Raw genomic sequence first — 14592 nt, 5'->3', positions numbered from 1 at the left:
TAAAACATTTAATCACCATTACGTTCCCATGGAAATCAGATTTAAAATGAGCTTGCAGGGAGAACAGAAAAAGTCAGTTATATTTGATCTGATCCTTTGAAAAAAATAAAGGTGATATGTCCAAGTCCAGGATGGAGTAAGACATGAGCTGGAGAAGCTTGACAATTTAGTCTTTACTGAATCAGGTTCTTGGAATGTGGTATTATTATAAGAAATTACTTTCAATCTTATGTATTAAAAGCACATTACTGAGTTGTATACTGCTTAAATCAGAGGTTCTTAATTCAGAGTCTAAATGACACCTTAAAATTGTATCTAAAACACGGTGTACCACATCTTTTTGGGAGAAAGTGTCTCCAGTTTTTATATCATACCCACAAAGGCATCCGTGACACATTTAGAAGGATCCAACAAACCAATGGATTGTCTCAGTTTTCTTCTCCAGTACTGATCTACTTCATTAACATGAATAAATTCCAGTCATGAAATATTTGAGATACTACTGTCTGCCAGACTAACCCATCTTTGCTCCTAATGACACTGACAAAGTTCAATAGACAGAGCTGAAGTTTTTCAAAAGGAATACTTATGTTTTAAAAAAGGAAAACAAATAGAAATATCAGCAGGTTTATAGAATTTAATTTGCAGATGCAGAATCAGTTTAAAAGTCTGAAAACGAGATTAACCAGAAAAATAATGCAGCACCTGACTCTCCAGGAGTTCCTAATAATTGACCTAAAGTCTTTCTGAGATAGATTTTTAAAATACAGTATATGACACGTTGTCTAAGATAGACATGATGACTTAATTTAGAAACAGTAGTAATATCTTAAACAAATCTGTGATATAATTGGACACAAGAGGAATAATCCTCAACTAGAATTAGGACCTGAATTCAACTCAAAGGTTCACTGTCCACTGTTGATGTGACTTTCATTGAAGTATTTATTTAACCTCTTTGATCTTCCTTTTTTCACTGGAAAAGAGGAAAACGCTGCCTACATCAAGTTATTATAATATTATGAATATAGTTCTCTCACTGAACTTATGTGCTAAAGTATTTTTCGTACATTAATTCACAACTATTCTATGAGATAGGTAGTATCTCCATTTAAAAGATGAGGTTCAGAGAAAATTTGCTCAAAATCACATAGCTAGAAATGATGAAATTAAATCCATGTTCCTGCTACTATGCCACAGTACAAATGTGAACAAATTCTAAAAAAACCAGAATGTTCTTAACAATGTTGCTTCCCAAGAGTCTTCCCTGTGGTATTATATTTATCTAGGCATCTCCTTAAACCCCTAAATAAGAAAGACCTGTTTCCATCTGACACCCTTGGTCCTTCCTCCTTGGTCCTGTTCCAAACCACCCAAAACACATCGCTACCCATCACCCCACCCAATCTCTCAAACCTAATAATTCACATCTTCTACTCATGCACTTGATCAATATAGTTGAGTGTGCAGAATGAACTCTACTCATTACAAATTCATGCTGTCATTTTAATGCAGCATTCACAATTATAACCATCTCTTTCTCTCCTATATACTCGTTAGTCCATTCCCCACAATAACTGTCAGGCTAAACCCCAACATCCTCATTTTATTGGGTAAGTTTGCCAATTAAGAGGTAGAAACAATACATGATCCTTTTCATCCATACCTTCCCCTCAGTGGACATTCTTCTAACTAAAACCTAAAATATTCTTAATCTCTCTCTTGCAGAATATGAAATAGCCATTTGCTGACTGGCCATCCTTCCCTCACCAAAATTCTGTTCTCCCTTGGTTTGAAGACAACACATTTTCCTGATTCTGTACTTTTTCCAATTGCGTATTCTCCTATTTACTGAATCTTCCTTCTTCCTGGTGACTAAACACCTAATCCGGAATTATACCTTGTCAATTTTATCTTTAATATATATCTCAAATCCATCTATCTCTTCCAATCACTGCTAACCTGTTTCAAGATTATCTCTTGCTTGGACTATGCTGCAATCTCCCAACTAGTACCCTGTCCCAGTTACTGGCACTCTTTAATTTCAGAGATTGGTGTTGCTATTTTGGATCGTCATTCCTCTGCTGAAAACTCTTCAAGTTTTAAACTGCACTTTAAAAATCCAAACTAAAGATAGTGACCAACCCATAAGCAGCACCCAACCAAGCATTAATGGATGAAAGAGTTAATGTGGACAATTAAACAAGGCTGTCTTAAGCTCTGTTCTTTTCTCAATTTACCTCTACTCCCTCAAAGGTCTCCTCTTGTAGCTAAAAATAGCATTTAATGATTCTCAAATTAGAATCTTCTACAACGAACTCTTACTGTATTTCTAGTGCCACATGTTCATTTTAAGACCTTTCTATATATTTTACAATCACTTCAAAGCCTAAATGATAAAAAGCAAGGCACAGAAAAATATATTGTGTGCTATCATTTATGCCAATAACATAGAGAAATATATGTGACTGAGTGTTTGTTTACATATACATAAAACCTCTGGGAAGAGATACAAGAAACTGTTAACAGTGGTATCTTCTAGCAAGGGAAACTACGAACAGAGTCCAGGGAGGGAAAGAGACTTCACCAAACAGTCTGAATTTTGAATGTGAATGTATAACCTTTCAAAAAAAAAAAGTGTTTTAAAATAAACAACCCTCTAACCAAATTATTAATATAAATCTGTTGTCGTAACTTCCCAGTTGCTGGAGAAAACCATCATTTTCCTGGTCCCAAGAATCAAAAACACTACCAGTGATCTTTGATTCTTTCTCTTTCATATTTAATCATTCACCAATCTTCCAGCACTTTCTTGAAAATATACTGGAGCTCTGTTCCTTCTTTCCACTTACTACACTGAAACATACTTTCATTTTCTTGTATCTGAGTTATTGCAAAAGCTTGCTGCCTAAAGCTCGTTTTCTTCCCCACCCCCAATTCATTATTCATGACTTTGCCACCCTGGCTTCCTAAACCCAGTATCACTTTCGTCATGTTAAGTCCCCACTCAAGAACCTATAATGGCTCCCTTTTGTTTAGCAAATCAAGCTGTCAAATAAGAAACCCAGGCTGCAAATAGGCTTAATACCTTTTGTATCAGGTGTACCATTTCCTTCCCTATCAGTTCCTTCAGCAGATACCACCAAGGAGAGGGAAGTTTTTCTTAATGATTCTGGCTCAAATCAATCTCTCCCTTCTCTAATTTTCTACTGCCCAAGTCTGTAATACAAGTTGCTTTTTATAACATTTTGTGTTGGTACATACCAGCTATACAATCTTAGTCAAGAAACTTAAACCTTTTTGTGCCTTAGTTGCCTTATCTGTGAAACTCTTTCATGGACTTTCAGTGAGGACTTGGTGAAAACACTTTACCAGCTATTTTATTATCATTCTGTAATTGTTTCACCTGTTATGTCTTGTCTCTCAATAAAACCAAGGATGAGAACTTCCCTATACCTCTCTCCTAAACCCAATTAACAAACAATTTGTGTTAAATATAAAAGGTACACATCCCAGTGATTCTGCTTTTGATTTAGTCAAGATCAGCAGGACTGATTCTAAATAACTTAAAATTTTGACACACATCATCAGGCACTTTATTTCATGTTCCATCGTATAATCATTCTCTTCCCCTTCCAATATGTTTATTTAAACACTTAAGTTTATTGGCTTCTTTAGCATTAAGTATTACCTTCTTCCCATTAACTATTTCAATATTGTCCACAACAAGCAAGAAAGTGACGTGAATCATGGTGACCTACAGATATTGAGTATATGACATTCAACTCAACTCATTCTAACTTATTTTAAACACACAATTCATTACATAGCTCATTTTAGAATTGTAATGTTAAAGGAAGAATGTTAAATATTACTCTCTGCATTTATTCAATGTATTCTGATACAGTAAAACACCCTATAAACTATGAATGTCTTATTTTATTAAAAACCCATTAAGCATCAATATACTTAATAAATTTTGGAAATGAATAATTTTCTAGACTAATTTATTGAATAACTTAAATGATGACATTAAAAAAAAGATAATTCTAATGAACACAGGAAAACAGCAATGTGTTTGGAAATCTCAATTTGTGTACCTTGGTAAAAAGTGCAAACTGAACAAGATATTGGTGAAAATATGAAAAATCATTATATATTACAAAGAAACTCAGTTTAACATAACTTCTAAAAGGCTCTCTGAGTTCTATTAGAAAAGTTCACTCAATTTAAACAAAAATCAACAAGTGGCCCTATTTACACAGGTTTATCATTCTTACATACAAAGCTTTTCCATATTGTCATTGCCAAAGAGTTCTTATATTCTGTCATTTAGTAAAAGTACTTCAATTAGAAATATATAAAAAAAGCCCAATAGTATATTATCTGAATGTGACTAATTACAGAAAACATTTTCCCAATGGCATGAAAATTTTTTTAAGATTTTTTTTTCTCCAACACTTTAGTTTTCCAATGGAGTAACATCACACACAAAACTATATCCCAAAGTGTCTAAAGTATTCGCAGAACTGTGTATTTTGGGACTAATGTTGGTATTTTAAACACAAATCTTTGCCATAATGTGATCCGTCCAATAGTAACAACAGCCAAAGGATCTTATACACAATGTGAGAAGAATCCATATTAGAACTAATTTGTAGGGAGTTACATATAAGAACACAGTTCCTGAGAATTTCATATTCATGCGGACAGGAAAAAAAAATGATCACAAAATATTAGTATTTCTTTCCCCACAAACAAGCAAGCAAACAAACAAACAAACAAAAAAACCCATTAAGTGGCTATCTGGTAAAATTCAGTGCAAAGACAGAAAGTAACCATTTTCTTGGCTGACTTAGAAATTAAATTTACTTAAACGTCTACCTTAAAAAGTCTAAGGTATAGGAAACATCTTCAGGTGTTCAACACAGGACAAATGTTTAATTTGATTCCCCATCAAAAAAGACATATTTTCTAAGCAGAGAAACAAAAACTATTAATACTGAAAATTTTAAAAATATTTCAAAGAACTGATTAAGAATGTATTGCATACACAAAACAATTATTTAACAGCAAGACTTTTACTAATAATGAGCTGTGCAATAGACATAATTTCATTCTTGCAACAGGAAGTATTTGTTCCTGGGTATCCAAATTTTCATTGGCTTTGAAGAAAGTAGGCATTGATGATATAAATATAATCTTAAAATAATTTATCTTTTCCTTCAAAAATCTCTGCCATATATTCACTTTACATATTGTGGGAGCATGTGCGCGGCACACACACACACACACACACACACACAAAACCCTGGGAATTATTCAAGTGTCTAATAGGTGTATATCATACATCAGAATACTATACAGTGTTTTTTTAAAAAAACCTACTAGATCTACATTGTAAACATGAACATATCTTCAAAATAACGAATGAAAAATGAAAGTTGCAGAATACATGTAAGAGTACGAGATCAACTGTGTAAAGTTTAAAAACACACACAAGACTACATATTATTCATGGATACATACATATGCAGAAAGGTATAAAAACATGTACAGAAATAATACACATCAACTTCAGAATAGTAGTTACCTATAGGGAAGATAGAGAATGGATAGAATGAGATGGGTACAAAGGGGGCTTTAACTCTATCCACAATGTTCAACATTACAAAAAGATCTGAAACAAATATGGTTATGTTAACATTGTTAAATCTGGTATTACAGACACTTATTATATTATTCTCTGTATTTTTCAATTTGAATCTCTCATATTAAAAATGAAAACATTCACAGAATAAAGAAAAGGTTGAATCACTGCTGCTATTTCCAGATTAAATAATTTGGTATGCTAAAACACAACACAGGTTTTCTTTTCCCAAACAAGACAACAAATATTAACAGAAAACATTACATGATCGACAATGTACACTTTTGTAAAGTATCCATTATTATGTTAAAATATACAACAAAGAATAGGATTTAAATGTTTCTACTTCAAAACTCTACCTTTGCTTGAGTCAAAGGATCTAATTTCACACCACAAACAGCCTTTCCTCGCTTTAAAGAGTACCCCTTTGAATTTTCTTGTATGCCATTTCCTTTAAATGAGAATAAAAAGCTTAGTGTACAGGGTATAGCAGAGACCTGGCTAACTGGTAAGTTAAGTAAGACTAAAGAATACATTGTATTCTAATATAAACCAACAGTGGCTCAGTTCAAAGATAATAAATTACTGCCAATACAAAAACTTTCACTTTTCAGTTTGCAACTTTTAACCTGCAAGGGAAATACATATGGTTTGTAATTTTGTGTACCAAACATGTTCATTCTTGTCAGGAAAGTTTTCCCATCTCTGTCAGAATAACACTTCCTTGATCACAGATGAAGTCTTTCAAATTAAAGATAAACAACTACTTGCCTGTTGTTTCTGATATGCAGTGTTTGGATTTATCTTTGATTCCAAGAGTAGTGATCCTGAAAGATAAAAAATAATATTTATAAGTTTCAATTTATAAGACCCTGAATGAAAAAAAACAATCAGTCCACATTTGAAAAAAAAGTGTTCTCTTCACTCAGCTAGACATCTGAAGTAATCACATGTATTCCAATTCACATTTTTCTCTCCAGATCTGGGCTTTATCTTTAATTTAGAACATATTCTATCCCCACAAACCCTTAAAGGAAAAAAATCCATCTAAGATCAACATTCAGACCAAGAATATAAGGAGACTAGATGACCATTCAAGTTTTATTGAAATGAAAATTTTAAGGTCTAAATGACCACTTGAAGCCGAAGTCTTTTCAACAGAGTTATTTTATTGTAAGTCCAGTTCAACACGTAAAACAAATTACACAGGATCACAAAGAGAAATTACAGCACTGCATTTATCCTTTTCTCCTTAAGAACAAAAGGAAGGACACCTCGTGTAGAAATAAATGTTCATAACTATTTACGATAAAAGAGAAAGTGCAAGGGTACAAGATACGTCAAGAATAAATAAATCTAAGGTTATTTTCCTACTAGCTGCACCTAATTGTTCAAATCGAGGCGTCCAGATTACGAGAAAGGGGTTTCAATGAAGTTTGCATTCTGCTTTGGTGTCCCAACTTGCTTAGGTTCTCAGGGATCCACAGCACCCCCACAAAGGCAGCCTGGAGGGGTCTCAGACTGAAGACATGTGCGCCTGTGCGCGCCTGTATTGTGGCAGCCGTCTGCAATAACCCCGGGCTTTAAAAGGTGCCTGGTGGTTTTCCTCAGCACCTGTCGACGGTGGCAACTGGGGCTCGTAAGTAAAATCGGTTCAGGAAAAAAAAAAAAAAGACTCAGAAAGAAAAGTTTCACTAAACGTTCTGTACCAGACACACAATGGGTAAAAGAAGAACAACTAAGCAGGGGGAGGGTCGGCTACCTAGGACGAGTGGGGATCCCTCGTCTCCCCTCCCCTCTCCCCTCGCTCTCCCACTCTCCTCTCTTCAAAAGAGGAGAGACTGGAGAGGAAGGGGTCAAATCCGTACCAGGGGTGGTAGGCGGGGGAACGGGGAATCCGCGTCGGACCCAGGGTAAATCCCGGACAAAGTAGTTTGTTTTCACCGCACAGAGGTGCACGCACAAATCAATGCGCTGTCCCCAGAGATGGCAGGAGCAGTACCCGGCCTAGGGCCTAAACCCCACGGCTGTGCCCAACCCGGAGGCACTGTCCCCTATCCTACCGTTCCAATAACCTTACCGTCGGACTCTGCCCGAACCAGCAGCGACATCCCCTTGAGTTCCTCCACATACGTGGAAGAGACGTGCCCGGTGCCTCGGTCGTCCCATTGCCGGTCTTCATTCAGGGTATAGACCTTCACTCGCCGCCGCGTATCCGACATCGTGGCTGTTGTCTCCACCGCTCCAGCCGCCGCCTCCGCGTTCACCTCGTCCGCACCCTTCACTCTTGAGAGACGGCGGCAGCGGCGGCTCCGGACAGGCCCGAGTTCACCATGACTCCCAAGGTTTAGCCGCGGGAAGGGTCAACGAGAGCCACCGAGACCTGTCCGCGCGGAGTCCCGGTTACCTCTCACTTCACCCCCACACACACCCACCCTCCCCTCCCTTGGCCCCCCAGAGCTCGCTAGCCCTCCCGCCGCCGCCGCCGCCTCCGCCGCGTTAACTACAGCACATCCGCCATCTTGTAACCCGATTCTCCCTGCCTTTCTCTTCCTCCTCCCGCAGGCTCGCACGGGCTGTCCTAGCAGGGGCTACGGAGGCCGATGAGCCCAACGCGCGGCACCTCCGCGGCTGCCTGCGCTCCCCGGGCCTGCAGGGCTCGGCGTCCTCGGGAGGCGGGGTGGGAGGGCCTAACTGCAACTTCCTCTCTCGGCCCCGCCTACTGGCGCGGGATCTCGGCTGTTTTGTGTGTGGTTCTCGCGAGTTCCCGGTCCTTCCCCCCCCCCCAACCCCGCCCCTTTTGCCATGAGACCTTTCCGAGTGGGCAGCGAGAGTTTACTCGTGGAGTCTCCTCCGTGCTGTTGCTGACTGCACCCGGCGTGCGGCGAGTCGTGGGAACCAGCTCTGAGGAAAAGCAAAGCGAACCTGGAAGGTACGCCCCCTTGGACCGGGCTAACCCTGGGCAAAAAAAGGGATTCGCATTCCTATTGGAAGCTCATTCTGTTAGCGTGTGGGAGCAAAATAGTTTAAACCTCTTTCTGTGAAGACAGAGGACCTTGGAGTATTTTAAGGTAACCCGCAATCCACTAAAACTCGTTGTGGAGTCTGTTACATTTAAGTGTCCCCTCAGGAAGTGTTCGGCGGATCTCCAGGTGATTGTAACGTCGCACAAAAAAGTGTATTGACGGTATCCCGTTTCCCGCCAAAGCGTTTCACTGTTACTAGTTTTTTTGGTAATTGGCCATTGAAAAGCGTACTTCCCACTTCTTGAAAATACAGTGCCCTTCCTGTGTTTTTGTAACCTCGGAAAATAAGTCTTTAGATAAATTTAGGGAACTTGCGGGGAGTTACCTTCCTGACACAGCTAAGAGCATTGTTTTGATAATTTTGAGTTTTGTCTTTTCTTGCGTTATCTATAGGGAGGTCTTCTGCGCTGAATAAACAAAAGAGGAATTCTCTCGGCATTCACGTTGTCAAACATCACAGTGTCAAACATTGCCGCGGGGGATGCCAGTCGTGCGCTGGGCAGTCGTTTATTTTAATCCGGGTTCTTTAAGCGTCTCCGTTTGTTCAGCCGCCAGTTCTTTACAACCCCTCAGCGTGAAAGGTGAAAACCAGGCCAGAAGTACACGTTGCTTCTGCAGGGCATCTTGGGAATTGTAGTCATTACTTAATTTGTGGGCCTGTCGAAACGTGCTTTTGTTTTGATCAGCTCTTCTGTGTGGACACCATTCAGCGGTACACTAAAACGCGAGACAGTGCCTTACACAGAGCAGGCGCCTGATGAAAAATAATAAATTATAATTTCAAAATCCGGATACGTAGGACTTTTTTTGAATTTAAAGAGGACCTTAGAAAATGTACTTGAATCAAGTAGTTATACATAACAATTGGCTCATTAGTTGCTATGATTGATGTGGAAAAAATGCATTTTGAACCCAGAGAAAATAACGTTTCTGTCTTGGGTCAAAGAAAACGTGACACAGATAACTTTGAGCTTGATGTCAGAGGATCCCTGAGTGGGAGCTTGGCTTGCAAAGGTGTTCTAGGCTGAAGGGACGGGGTGAATGAACAAAATGATAATGTGCTACTGGCCTAAAAGAACAAATATGTGTTATATATGTGTTAAAGGGGTGAGAATTATAAAGATGTAACTTAACCGTTATACATGTTAAGAGGTTAATAGCTTACAAGTAGATCTAACTGGACAAAATTGTCCAATAATGAGTCATTTTCCGAATTGATTCAGTCATTCAACAAGTATTTGTTGAGCATATACTACTCCTATATGCCGGAAACTGTTCTATACAGTGCATAAAATAGAAAAAGTCCATCTTCTCATGGAGTTTACGTTATAGAGTAGGAAAATAATAAAACAAATATATGCCAGGAATTCATAAACATTATGACCAAAAATAGAGCAGCAAAAGGTTAGAGAATGAATTAGGGAAGGGTAATGGTGTTTATCAAGGAAGTCCTCTGAGGGAACCTATCAGCCAAACGTTTCCCCAGGGCAAGAGAGGCAGGAAGCTGGAAAGGCAAGTGCAAAGGCCTAGCATGCTGTGGCTCGCTGAAGGAGGGAGAAGGATAGCAAGGCAACTGGTGTGACTGAAGTGGGGTGCAAAGGGGGGAAAATGGTGAGAAATAAGGTTGGGAGTGGGATAGGGTGTTTTGAAGGGTCTTGGATTTTACTTTGGATGAGTCGCAAATCCATTGGAAAGTTTTGAATTGAGGAGTGAAATGACCTGACTAGTATTTCAAAGCATCCCTCCCATTTTCTCTTCAGAATCTCTTTTCTGGTTTAGCCCCTGAGATGTGGTGGCTCAGAGAAATAAGGGAGCAAAGTTAAATACCTAGGACTCATGCCTGCCCCTTGCTAGATCCTCAGGCACACGTTCTTCTTTTTTTTTTTCTTTCTTCCACTAGGTCACAGGGATTCACTCATCTCTTCTGCAGCAGGCCCATCTAACATTTGTAGGAATTGACATTTACAAAGCTCAGGACAAGCATACAAGTGGAAGACCATATGCCATAAGTCTAAATATTTGTAAGTTGTAAATCAAGCTAACAAACTGCTAAAAATATATATATATTTTCTTCTCCAACCTTTGGTATACTTCGACAAACATATTTTCATAATGACCCGGAAGCCAGATTCATATCTAGAATTCTTGACCTAGTCAGAACTTGTCTCCCTCTGGCCCCCAGGGCCCTTAGTCTGACTTCCTTCTCTTCTCACACCTCAGCTCTGTCCTGCACTTTAACAGCCCTTATTTGCACGCATAGGATACCCCAACCTCTGTCCAAGCCCTGTCTACACTCCCTGAATATAGCCACACCTTGGTTACTCTTCAGGAGGACAGAACTTGGAAAGAGCACTGTGTAGACCTTGGAAGCCGGCTTGGCTTTTGGGGTGAGGAATTACAGGATGCCCAGATCATGGTCTAAAAAGGGGAGAGTGGGTTCCAGGTGAACACATCCCTTGGTTTCATGAACTTATCACCTCCTGGGGAGAAGCTTGGCTAGAGGGCCAGAGCAGGTCCCTCTAAAACAGGGCCTGTGCTTACTTGGGTCAGAGAACAGTACTGCACTGCAGCAATGTGTTTTTCCCAGAAAAGTTTTGTTTTCTTTAGGCAGTCATCAAAATTCGACTCCAAGGATTCAGGACTTCAGAACCTGTGGGATGAAGTGCGTGTTTGTTACTGTGGGGACCACCAGCTTTGACGACCTCATTGCGTGTGTGTCAGCACACGACAGTCTGCAAATCTTCAAGAGCCTTGGTTACAACCGACTCGTCCTACAAATAGGTAGAGGAAAGGTGGTGCCTGAACCATTCAGTACTGAGTCATTTACTCTGGATGTTTACAGGTACAAGGATTCATTGAAAGAAGACCTTGAGAAAGCAGATCTTGTTATTAGTCACGCAGGTGCCGGAAGCTGTTTGGAGACTCTGGAAAAAAGAAAACCACTTGTAGTGGTTGTAAATGAAAAGTTGATGAACAATCATCAGCTGGAATTGGCAAAGCAGCTACACAAAGATGGGTATCTCTTCTACTGTACCTGCAGCACGCTTCTTGGGCTGTTACAGTCAGTGGACTTATCAACAGTGAAATGTTTTCCTCCTGGCCAGCCAGAAAAATTTTCTGCATTTTTGGATAAAGTTGTTGGATTACAAAAATAAACACTAAACTCTCAATAGTTGAAAAACAGCCCCTCCCCCCCACTCCCCCCAGATCTAACCTATGGAATGTGGTTAAATCAAATTAAATATGTATGTTTGCAGAATAATGTATATTAATAAACTTCCTGCATCTGTAAGAATCTTAGAAAATTTTATGGTGTGAATATTAGCATTTGGGTCCAAATCATAATTGTAATTTAGTAAATTTATTAGATTTTGTTCCCCAATCTTCATATTTTAGTAAAATATATGTAGTGAGCATTGACAGCTTGTATCCTAGAATCCCAAATGGAATTGGAATCATGAAAATTAGTTGAGATTCGCCGCCATCGTATGCGTGCGGCTGACTCTTCCTCGCCATGTCTTTTCACAAGACTTTCAGGATCAAGCGGTTCTTGGCCAAGAAACAAAAGCAGAATCGGCCCATTCCCCAAAGGATTAGGATGAAAACTGGTAATAAAATCAGGTACAACTCCAAGAGGAGACATTGGAGAAGAACCGGGCTGGGTCTATAAGGAATAATCGCACATGAGATGGCACCACATATTTTTGCTGTGTCAGGATTGCTTGGATCTTAACCATGGCACTGAAAAGATCGCTACTATCTGAACAGTTGGGTGTGTTTTATTGGGAAATAATAAGGAAAATGAGTTTTCTCTTTAATATGTTTCTGCACTAGTAGGTTGGTTCAGTAATAAATATGTGAGGCCTTATAAAAATAAAACAAAAAAGAAAATTAATTGAATTTTAAAACTTTGAGAAGAATCTCAAATGTAGTTATTTTGATGATTCTTAGAATAAGAAAAAGAAATAGTAACAAACTTGTAAAAAAATTTTGGGAGTCAATCTTTAGCTTCATAATCCAAGGAACCAAATTTTTAAAGAATTAAAAAGGACAGATTATATTCTTTGAAATAAAAAGCTCAATAATTACCTAAAAAATTAATAAGATTAACGTATATTTGGAGAAACTTTTATCCTCAAGAATAGAGGGGAGTGAATGTGTTCACTTTTTTCCTCTAAACTAGAAATAGAGAGTGACAAAATAATCTTGCCTAATGTCAAAGTTTTACTGGTTTGAGAAGAGTAAAGCAAAAGGACTTAAGCTGATAGGATTTACTGTTGTTTTTTAAGAACCCTCTCACAATAGTACTGAATCATGTACTATAACAGAGGAATTTATAATTTATGTATTTATAAAATTAGTTTTACAAATAAATGATCTGATATGTATAATGGGCAAAAAAAAAATTCCACTCTAAGGATTGAGATATATATGTATTTTATATATAGTTTACATATACAATTTGTATATATTTCTGTCTACCGCCCTTTTTTAAAATAAATAATGCAGTATACATACTGTTGTACTAATGAACCCTAGTCTATTTAAATCATCTATGTATGTGTACCATTTCTAATAGTTTGCAATTTCAAACAATAAATGATTGTACAGAAGTTATTTCATGTGTGCCAAAATATTTGTAGATTAAATTACTAGAGCAGGTTTTTTAAACCTTGGCACCACTGCCATTTTGGGCTGGATTAATTCTTTGTTGTGAGGCCATTCTGTGCATTACAGGATGTTTAGCAGCATCCCTGGCATCTACCCACAAGATGCCAGTAATATTGTACCCCTCTCTTCCAGTTGTGAATACCAAAATTATCTCCCGTCATTGCCAAATGTCCTTTGAGGACTCATTACACTTTTAAAAAATTCTTGAGTATTTAAAAAAATAGTGTTAATCTCTGTACACTGGGTTCTGTTTCATTGACTTATGTCCTTAAAATGTGAGGCTTTCTATTTTCACCCTTCTCAATTCTGATAGGTGTTTTTATGAAAAATTTTATGAAAGTTTTTGCTATATTTACTCATTTTTTCCTTAACATGATTAATCTTTAAGCCTTCCCCATTTAAATAAACCATCACAACTGATAACCTATATTCACTCTGCAGTGACAGTCCTAGTACTTTTCCCCTTTACACACAATTTAAGGGTTGAAAATTGTTTAAATTCTTTTTCTTCACGTCCTACTCCTCAGTTGAACCCATTCTGATTTCCATCAACCCCAGCCCTCACCAACAAAGCTCTTGATAATCTCACTAAAAACATCTATGTTGATAAAGCCAATGGACATTTTTCAACCCACTTTATTTGATTAAAATGAACATTGACCACTTCCTTCTTGAAACCCTTTATTGGCTCGTTTCCTTGACATATACTCTTGCCTTTCATAGCTCTTTGATTATTGCTTCTTCATGTTGCTATTGCATTGTCTATCCAATCATTGAATACCAGGAGTTCCTCAAATGCTTCGTCCTAGATTCTCTTCTTTTCACTCTAGACTCTTTGCCTAAGTGTTTTCAACTACACCCCTTGCTTCAATTATCACTTATACATAGATCATTCATGAATTTATATCTCCAGGCAAGATCTCCTTTCAGAGCTCCAGGCTACTACTCATATATCCAAATGCCTACAAGGACACCTGGAATGGCTCAAAGGTATCAAGTTCAGCATGCCCCAAACTGAACTTTTTCTCTTCCTTTGTGTTTGGTTCTCTTCCATGTTCTCTATTTCACTGAATAGAAAGTTATTCAAGTCAGCAACCTGGGAATCATCCTCGACCCTTTGTTGTTTTGTTTTAAACTTTTATTTATTGAGAACTTGACATTAAGCTAGGCATTATTTTAAGTGCCTTATATGTGTTTTTTTTTTTTTTAAACTCACAACCACCCATATCTAATCACCAAATTCTG

At 38.2% G+C, this 14592-nt stretch overlaps 3 protein-coding genes across 8 annotated transcripts in view; 2 read left to right on the top strand and 1 right to left on the bottom strand.

The window, feature by feature from the left end:
• PPP4R3B (protein phosphatase 4 regulatory subunit 3B) overlaps positions 1 to 8327 on the bottom strand; it is a 53030-nt gene extending 44703 nt beyond the window's left edge. For 2 of the 4 annotated variants that reach the window (XM_081069166.1, XM_081069168.1), the window contains exons 1-3: positions 8149 to 8207; positions 7731 to 7960; positions 6422 to 6477 (exon numbers count right to left, since the gene is read on the bottom strand). In XM_081069166.1, the coding sequence (XP_080925292.1) occupies positions 6422 to 6477; positions 7731 to 7872 (198 nt within the window). In that variant the 5' untranslated portion in view covers positions 7873 to 7960; positions 8149 to 8207. Of the gene's footprint in view, positions 1 to 6421; positions 6478 to 7730 lie in introns of all 4 variants that reach the window. The other 2 variants (XM_081069167.1, XM_081069165.1) reach the window with 2 other exon arrangements.
• A 122-nt stretch (positions 8328 to 8449) lies between these two features.
• On the top strand, positions 8450 to 13292 carry LOC308506157 (UDP-N-acetylglucosamine transferase subunit ALG13-like). 3 transcript variants are annotated; one of them, XM_081069176.1, is made up of 3 exons: positions 8561 to 8582; positions 10577 to 10697; positions 11284 to 12067. In XM_081069176.1, exon 3 carries the CDS (start codon positions 11334 to 11336, stop codon positions 11829 to 11831), a length of 498 nt encoding a protein of 165 aa, XP_080925302.1. In that variant the 5' UTR covers positions 8561 to 8582; positions 10577 to 10697; positions 11284 to 11333; the 3' UTR covers positions 11832 to 12067. The 3 variants fall into 3 exon arrangements, with proteins under 3 accessions (XP_080925301.1, XP_080925300.1, XP_080925302.1); XM_081069175.1 differs by lacking the exon at positions 10577 to 10697 and having other exon boundaries at positions 8450 to 8582; positions 11519 to 13292; XM_081069174.1 differs by lacking the exon at positions 10577 to 10697 and having other exon boundaries at positions 8464 to 8582.
• On the top strand, positions 12191 to 12346 carry LOC308506159 (large ribosomal subunit protein eL39-like; the record flags this gene model as incomplete). Its single annotated transcript, XM_081069180.1, has 1 exon — positions 12191 to 12346. One exon carries the CDS (start codon positions 12191 to 12193, stop codon positions 12344 to 12346), a length of 156 nt encoding a protein of 51 aa, XP_080925306.1.
• Positions 13293 to 14592: the final 1300 nt, after the last annotated feature.

Source organism: Rhinolophus hipposideros (genome assembly GCF_964194185.1).
Source record: "Rhinolophus hipposideros genome assembly, chromosome: 12".
NCBI classification, from domain to species: domain Eukaryota; kingdom Metazoa; phylum Chordata; class Mammalia; order Chiroptera; family Rhinolophidae; genus Rhinolophus; species Rhinolophus hipposideros.
The sequence above is the reverse complement of the archived record's forward strand: the minus strand, read 5'-3'. Positions and strand labels throughout refer to the sequence as shown.